Source organism: Lathyrus oleraceus, chromosome 2 (genome assembly GCF_024323335.1).
Source record: "Lathyrus oleraceus cultivar Zhongwan6 chromosome 2, CAAS_Psat_ZW6_1.0, whole genome shotgun sequence".
Taxonomy (NCBI): Eukaryota; Viridiplantae; Streptophyta; class Magnoliopsida; order Fabales; family Fabaceae; genus Lathyrus; species Lathyrus oleraceus.
In genome coordinates this window covers 110,719,884-110,728,844 of record NC_066580.1, presented here as the reverse complement: position 1 = coordinate 110,728,844, position 8,961 = coordinate 110,719,884, and the positions used below count along the sequence as shown (strand labels likewise).

Below are 8,961 nucleotides of genomic sequence, written 5' to 3'. Positions count from 1 at the left end.
TTGAAACCTTGTGTAGCTTCAACCATGGTGCTTTCAGTGGATTCAATCATGTGGACATCTGCAGGCTCGATATAGTGGGCATATGTCATCTGTAGGAGACCGGAATCAATTTTCATATGGGTTTTTCCCTTGTCTACAAACTTTAGCCTTTCGTCCTTGATCGTATTCTGCACAAGATCCCTGAAAAGAAAGCATTGCGAAGTCTTATGGCCTAGAAAATTGTGATATTTACAAAATCATATTTTCTTCTGTTGTCCTAACGGTGGTATCTTCGCACCAGGTGGTACTAAAATTTGGTCATCTTTAACTAATAAGTCAAAAATCTCATCACACTTCGTTACATTGAAGGTGTACGTTCTCTTAGAGAATTTATCGTTCTTTTTTGGTTCGACGAGGTTTTTTCCGTTTTAAGGTGCAAGAACTTTACATACATAATGTGGCCCTTGCTTTAGTTCAGCCAGATCGACTTCTCCTTCACTGAAATTACTAACATCGATGTTGGCCTTTTGATCGTCCTCGTCCATTTCGACATATGATACCCTCTCTTTTCTATTATTCTTACTCGCCCTAGCCTTTTCGGCCTTGAGGCGTTCTACTTGTCGAACCCTATCCGCTAGTTGGGTCATATCTCTTAAATGTTGGGTATCTAGTTTCTTCCTGATGGAATAATCCAAACCCTCGACCAACTCACGCTCAGACACTTGTGTAAAACACATTGCCGTTAGCAAATGGAGCCCATTCAGATAATCATCTATTGGCTCTAAAAACTGTGTTTAATGCTAGCCAATTCTTTTAGACTAATCTTGGATTGCCCCATATAAAATTGTTCATGGAACAATCTCTCCAAACGGGTCCAATCATGGATTGAGTTGGCTGAGAGCGTGATGAACCAAGTAAAAACATTTTTAGTAAGGGAACTAGGGAAATACCTTATCCTCAGGTTTTCATTGTTGGCAATGTCCCCACGCTTAGTCAGATACCTTGTTATATGTTCGATAGTGGATTCGCTGGTGCCACCAGAAAATTTTGTAAATTTTAGGACCTTCCATCCCCTGGGCAATTTGGACTGCAAGACATATTCAGATAATGGGGAGGTATAGTTTGGCCAGCGAAGGTCTACGTTCACTCCATTTTATGCCATTATTCGTTCGACTATGGCATCCAAATTATTCTCTCTTGCTAAATCGTCTTATTGAACTCGGTGAAGCACTTCATCAGCATTTTGGTCACGATTGACCATCATAACCCTAGGTCACTCGACTTCCCTAGGCACTGGCTACTCGACCACTCTGGGTTCTCCGCATTGGCCCTGATTAACCTTGCCCATATTTGGTGCGAACTGCTGGGCCTGATTAATCATTGGGTCTTCTTCCAAAATCACTCATTGGTTCTCCACTAGTCATGTTGGCCGTGGTTGTGGAGCATATCAAACTGGCGCTCTTGGAACGCCAAAGAAATATGCAAGATTAGTTTGGGCAACGCTTTGGATTAAAGGATTGAATATCGTGCCCATCTGTTGGGTGAGCATATGAATCATCTCATGGTTGCTTTCGTCCATTTGATGCCTTAACACCTCCGCAGAATTTGTAGTAAAAGTGGGCATTGGATGGGCAAAAAATCTTGTTCCCATGGGTTGGGTAGTTCGACCAAGATTGTTGACAACTGATCCTGATCCTTGCAACGACGAATACGTAGTCACCGTGGGCCAAAAAATGTCGATGCACTATTATACAAACTCGTCATAACTAAAGTTGGCATACCATATGGTTGCTCGCGACCATCCATAGGCATCGTGAATCCAGGCACATAGGTCTGAAACTGCTCGACCCTACGGGTCTTGGAGTCACTAGTTGACTTTGCGTTATCATCGGGGATAATATTGGTCCACTTTAGGTATTTGATGGTATCATCGTCGACAATATCGCTTTGGTCACACTCGTTGCGGTCGTGCTTTCCCCTATCGTCTGAGGGGATTGCTCTTCATTGTTATTTGGTGGATTAACCATTCTCGTAATGTTTTTTCTTTTTGGTAAAGTTTTGTTATTTGTGGTTATCCTACCACTTCTCAATCTCATGCAACAAAGTTTAAAAATTCGTTTTGTGTGTATGACTTACTAATGCAATTTAAAACGCCTAAGCATAAGGGTCCCACCGGGTGTGCCAATTTGTTTAACATGGATTTTGGTAAACAACCAATAGTCCTTCAAAATTAATACTTTGCTTACTTGCAGGATCGACTAGATTGATCCTAGAACATATGTGCTTAGTTTTCTTAAGTTTTTCTTGATAATAGTATTTCTACACTAGTTCGTGACTTTTAAAATAATGCAAAAGTGATTTATAAATGAGTAAAGAACAACTTCGATTGTAAAAGTAAAGAAATGGAAAACGACTTCGACTGAAACTCAAAAAGTATGAAAATGACATTAATTTAAATGTTTTGACATTGAATAAAAATACGGTGATTCATACATACATTGTGCTTAACAACTCTTTTCTCAATACATTTAGATACTTTGAGTAATATGAATTTTTATACAATTGAACACACTAAATCCTGATACGAGGATCCTTTTTTATACTAAATCGACAATAACGATAACAAACGGTCCTATCTCCAGAGAATGACACGTTCTTGCCTGCATGATTTTTTGCCCTTCATAAGTTTCCACATGTCCTTTAAGAAAACATATAAGGCTAAAAAACAGTTAATGAGACTTATTTCAAATTATTTTGTTGAAGTTAAGTCCTAGACTGATATCACCCTATCGAAATGAAAATCTCTTCGTCAAATCGAATTGAAATCTAATCAAGATTTTCTTAGTCGAACTCGACTTATCTTCTCCAAATATTTCCTTCAATTTTTCTTTAACATCTTAAACTTTCTTAACGTCGAAATTCCATCTAACATGGAAGAATACACCAATAAACTATTTTAAGGATGAATCAGGTTTTGGAATGCAATGCAATTCTTTTGCCTTATAATTTATATTAATTAATTTTGGTTATGGTTTATTTATTCATTTGAGTATTATACAAATATATTAAAATAATTTATCTCTATTATTACAAGTTGGAGCACGATATTCGACTAGTTAAAAACAAAAAATATTAAAAGATTTAAATAGTTTTTTAGTCCCTCTAAATTATGGAGTTTTTGATTTTGATTCATATATTTTTTTTGTCCGAGTTCATATATATCTCTCAAACCAAAAAATGAAATATTATCCATATTAAAATTCGCCAACATACATGCCACAAAGACTATTTTAACCATATTAAAATTATCTTTCAAATATTTCATTACTACTCAGTATTGCTCCGTGACTACTCAGTATTGCTCCGTGAAATACAAAAAAGCGTTCCATTCCGATATGGATTGACAGGTCTTGTTTTAGGTTCACATTGAAGGAAGCTAAGTCACGGTGTCAATAAAATGAAACGTGGTATGGACTAAATTGGACAGATCCTACTGTTAACAGTAGGAAGCAGGACAAATGTCAAATGGAATTGCACACAAGTTTTCTCCCTAACAATGATACTGTATTAGATGTATATATTTTGTTTGATCTATGGGTGCATGAATCCTCCAACAAATCTTACACAGAAAAAATGAACAAAAACAAAGCCGAAGCAGATCAGTTACTGGAAATTGGAGAAGAGCTCTTACAAAAACGAGATCTAAAAGGTTCAAGAGAAATGGCAGTTCTAGCTCAAGAAATTGACCCTCTTCTAGAAGGTTCCGACCAGATCATAGCAATCGTTGATGTTCTCGAAGCAGCTGAGAAGCCTCTAAATTTCAACAGCAACAATCTCGATTGGTACGCTATTCTCCAAATCAATCGAAATTTGTCACCAGATCTGAATCTCATAAGGAAACAGTATCGCACTCTTGCTCTTCTTCTTCATCCTGACAAGAACCGTTTTTCATTTGCTGAACTCGCTTTCAAGCTCGTTTCCGATGCTTGGGCCGTTTTGTCAGATCCGGCTCAAAAGGCACGTTATGACAAGGGTTTTGAATTTGAGGAGAAGGGTTTGGAAAATGGAACGGTTAATTTTTGGACTGTTTGTCCTTATTGTTACCGTTTGTATGAGTATTCTAAGGTTTATGAGGGTTGTTGTTTGATGTGTCAGAATTGTAACAAATCTTTTCATGGTGTTTCGATTCAGGCTCTTCCGCCAATTGTTCCTGGACAAGAAGCTTATTATGTTTCTTGGGGAATGTTTCCGATGGGTTTTGTGTTTGAGAGTTCAGAGAATGGTGGAGGTGGTGGTGATTCTACTACGCCAAAGGCATAGATGTTTTTGTGTTTTCTAAAAAAATCTCTTGTTTTGTTTTGTAAATGTAACTTTACTGGTTTCTAACTAACATGACGTTAATTAAAAATTTAACTAGAAAGATATAATTATGATAAATTTCAGAATCAACTAACCTAGCTTTGATAAAAAAAATTAACTTGAAATATATAATTATGATAAATTTCATAACTAATGTCAAGCGCTCACTTGAAATATATCAAAAAGCACCTTTGATCCAGCTGCAGTCTAAAGAAATATTTCCTTTCTTTCTGTAGGGGTTATATTTATAGAATAAAACATGCAAAGGAAATTCAGCAGAGATAGCAAAACAAAATCCATTTAAATTTGTAAGTCAAAATTCAAAGGTACCCAATTCAAAATTTCAAACTAAACGGGGGGAAGCACAACCCATGCTATCCGACCCAACACACAAATGAAGGAAAGAAAAATAGCCAAGTCCAATGCTTCAATCCTCTTTCTTATTTCTTTTGAAAGTGCATGCGAACCTCTCCAATCTCATCACTTTTCTAATATCTGATAATATCACCAATTAAAGAAACAAAAAAAAAACCTTTAGATAAGTGGCGTGATAAAGTACACAATAGTATTTCCATAGCCCATTCGTGTCATATGCTCAAATTTGAATGAAGGGAACCTTAGTAACTGCCTACCTAAAATCACAAATCTACGCAGAGATCTTCGATTTAAGCTCGGCTGCCACAGCATCGATGAATTCCTCTGTGTTCAAATAATGCTCCCTCTTAAGCCTGCAAAAATTAGAGTGAAGAGTTAATCATGTCTAGTAGAAAAGAAAATGATTTGGTAAATGTAACAACGCCAGTGATAAGTTTATATATACTGGGATCCATGAAGAATAAGTGCCAAATCCTTGGTCATCTTCCCAGATTCTACTGCTCCAATACAAGCTGCCTCTAGCTTTTCAGTGAATTCCAAGAGTTTAGCATTGTCATCTAGCTTTGCCCTGTCAATATATACGCATTTTTAATCCCCCTTGTTTATGATGCAATGGGTAAACAATAGTGCTAACTATGCACATTACACCGAAATTACCTATGGGCTAGACCTCTTGTCCAAGCAAAGATGGATGCTATGCTGTTTGTGCTGGTTTCTCCGCCCTTTTGATGAACCCTGAAATGACGGGTAACTGTCCCATGGGCTGCTTCTGCTTCAATAGTCTTCCCATCAGGGCAAACCTGAAATCACACCATAATTCAACAGTACCAATCAGCAAGCTAACACTAAGAACACGAAGTATGCATTGAGGCCAATTGAGCATAAATTACATTTTACAATCTGTTGCAAAGGACTATATTAGCGTTATTTTAATGGATAAATAAAATATAAGTTATAATTGATAATCCATTCACACGAAATTTAATTATTTTATACTTAAAGTACAATGAGTAAGGATTTGAAATGACACTTACCAATACAGATGTCATCAAACCCAACGATCCAAAACCTGAACAAATGTGAATAAATATAGTTAGTTCAAGAGAGAAAAAATCAATGCATATGAAATTGCAAAAAGAAAGTGACGGATAAACAAGCACGTCAAAACAAACCTTGAGCTAAGAAATCACTCTGGACATCTCCATCATAGTTCTTGCATGCCCATACATAACCTCCTTCACTCTTGAGTGCATATGCCACCATATCATCAATGAGTCGATGCTCATACCTTCCAAATCCATTATATTAAATATAAACGATAAATATCATATGAAGAATTTTTTCTCAAAAAAAAAAAGTACACATTCACTCACCATATACCAGCAGCCTCGTACTTTGATTTCCAGCTTGCCTCGTAAACTTCTTGAAATATGTCCTTGAATCTTTAACCAATAAAAGAATATAATTAAACAGGGATCAATATAGCAATGTGTGATGAAAGCAAATAAATAGATAAGAAATTAAAAAATAAATGGCATACCTTCCATCATATTTCTTAAGAATTGTATTTTTGGTGCTAAGATAAAGTGGCCATTTTTTCTCTAAAGCAGTTGCCATAGATGCCTCAGCAAAAGAACGAATAGACTACATTAAATACCAAAGAATAGATAGTTCAGTACCAGCAGATTTCATTTAAATATTATATATCAAACAAAAACTAATAAAAGATAATGAAGATCCAACCTCATCAGTGTTGTACATAGCCAATGCAACACCTCCTTCACCAGTGAAGTTATAAACCTCCAAATCAGTGGTCTCACCTTTGCCTTCTGGAACTACAATAGAAGAATTCGTAAAAATAATCATCAGTGGACAACATAAACTAATACTGAAAAAACAGCTCTATAAGAAGTGACAACATGCTTTTTAACTTGACAATCATTAGTATAGTAATACAGTATTGTGAAACCATCCAAAATAAAAAAGTATACCAAACACCATCTTCAGCTTTCCAGGTCCTTTAATAACTGCATCAGTGGCCCTATATTGATCACCAAAAGCATGCCTTCCAATACATATTGGCTTTGTCCAACCTGGCAATGTTGAGATATTCACACACTTCCATTCATCAAGGAAAAAGAGCAATCAAAAAATAAAATTCAATACGTACCAGGAATAAGGCGAGGGACATTTTTGCAAATAATTGGTTCTCTGAAGACAGTTCCTGAAAATTTTGAGACCGCAGATAAGAAACCAATACTTATCTACTCATCTACAACTCATTAGCTGCCAATGACGGACCAGAACATATAAACCAACTAGTGTATTATTCAATATCATACAATAAAAAGTAATAATGAAATTACATTAGATTACCATTCAAAATGTTTCTAATTGTCCCATTTGGACTCCTCCACATGCTCTTCAGGCCGAACTCCTCGACACGAGCTTCATCTGTCAATTATAACACTAGTATAAGCTCTGCAAATATCTAATACTGAGTATAACATTAACATGCAGCAACTTGATCAGCACGATTCATGCACAAGCTATACATGGGATGTCCCCCGCTCTTACTCATGAAACGTGTATGTATTCACACAAGTCCACATGAAGGCAAACACTAAAATAATATGTTAGGATTTCGCTACGTTACCTGGAGTGATAGTTGCACACTTGATTGCAACATTATACCTACATAGCGGTGCAAGTGCAACCATTAGAAAACAATTATAAGAATTACACAGGATCAACATGTAAACTGTTTTAATTCAACATTATATCATACGGAAACAAATATATAAAAAAAAACAGTACACTACATATTTACTAGGTGTATTAGCTAAAAGCCTAAAACAAACAATCAGCATATTATATAAAAACATACTTGAGAGTTGCTTCGGCACTTTCAACTGTAACTTTATCATCAGTCTGATCACGATGAGGAAGGCCTAGGTCAAAGTACTTGATGTCCAACTCCAAGAAAGGAAAAATGAGCTATTCCACAAAACAAAAGCATCATTGTAAGAAACAATTTTCACCCCCCAAAAAAATGAAACCGCGATGATCACAATAAGTGCAAGAAGATGATTAATCACCTTATCCTTGATTGACTTCCAGATAACTCGGGTCATTTCATCTCCTGTAATGCAATTCCAAAAAAAGAAACGTCATAACAAAAACAATGATTGCCCAAAGCCAAAAGCACAACAGAATCACCAAGGAAATGAATATGAAGGAATTGAATATTCTAATTCTCTCTTTAGGATTAAAAAGTACTATAGTAGTACTTTAACCACCAATAACACTGGCATCCCATGAGATTAATACTAATTACACTTACAATAACTTCTTTTTTTGAAAAATTATACTGATCTGATTCCCTCATTTGATGTATTGTTCTTATTACAATTTAACATCTTTTTTCAGAATAAATTACACATATCTCCACTAAAAATAACAAACCAGTAGAGCATCAGAAAGTAAATCTAGACTCTAGAAAACAAAAGTAAGATTAAAAAGCGATCTATTATTAAGTTCTCACTTTAACGTAACATATCAAATTTAGACAAAAATAACGGAACAGAGAATGGTCCACAAAATAATCTGAAGAAAAAACATCTAATCGACATGATAAGACAGTGACAAGATAAAAAAATTACGAAAATAAAAATAAAAATGGAAGAGAATAGATCGATGAAATCGAGGATAAAGGAATGAGATCGGGATGAAGATCAGATCGAAAGGTGAAGAAACGAACCGTCCATCTCAACGATGGGACTGGCGACTTTGATTTTCTGGAATGCCATGGTGGTGATCGGAAGAAGAGAAGAGGATGAAGATGCGGAGAACGAGATGTTAGGTGAGAAATGAGCGAGCGAGTGAGAAACTGTTTGTGCAAAGCTCTATTTATTGTAGTTTAATAGTTTCGATATCTGAATATTCAACAACCAACTTTCTCTCGCTATTTATTTTTATTTTTATTCATTATTTTTTTCTTGCCAACCAATATATGTTTTTTCTTGCAAAGGAAATTGCTCCATTATAGGACAGTGTTGACTATATTATGTAAAATACGTATGTAATTTTAATTTTCAATATTTATGTGAGTATTTTATTGGTAGATAATTTTTTTGTGAGCTTTTCCTATTAACAAAATATACTTTTCTTTTCCTTGTTATCTGCATCTAGTCTATCTATTTTTCTAGTGTTTTATAGTATTAACTAAACCTAACTAATTTAGGTGCT

General features: G+C 35.4%; 2 protein-coding genes across 2 annotated transcripts; one reads left to right on the top strand and one right to left on the bottom strand.

Annotated features, from left to right (window-relative positions):
* Positions 1–3,301: 3,301 nt before the first annotated feature.
* On the top strand, positions 3,302–4,416 carry LOC127118345 (dnaJ protein P58IPK homolog A). The gene has a single exon (XM_051048524.1). The coding sequence runs from the start codon at positions 3,505–3,507 to the stop codon at positions 4,297–4,299; it is 795 nt and encodes a 264-aa protein (XP_050904481.1). The 5' UTR covers positions 3,302–3,504; the 3' UTR covers positions 4,300–4,416.
* Positions 4,417–4,620: 204 nt separating this feature from the next.
* On the bottom strand, positions 4,621–8,722 carry LOC127118344 (isocitrate dehydrogenase [NADP], chloroplastic). The gene is made up of 16 exons (XM_051048523.1): positions 8,474–8,722; positions 7,812–7,855; positions 7,601–7,710; positions 7,370–7,407; positions 7,090–7,167; positions 6,884–6,937; positions 6,705–6,806; positions 6,457–6,548; positions 6,254–6,357; positions 6,087–6,155; positions 5,886–6,001; positions 5,748–5,782; positions 5,371–5,513; positions 5,159–5,281; positions 4,971–5,066; positions 4,621–4,833 (listed from the first exon to the last, which is right to left on the bottom strand). The coding sequence occupies exons 1-15, from the start codon at positions 8,520–8,522 to the stop codon at positions 4,985–4,987; spliced, it is 1,239 nt and encodes a 412-aa protein (XP_050904480.1). The 5' UTR covers positions 8,523–8,722; the 3' UTR covers positions 4,621–4,833; positions 4,971–4,984.
* Between the last annotated feature and the right edge of the window lie 239 nt (positions 8,723–8,961).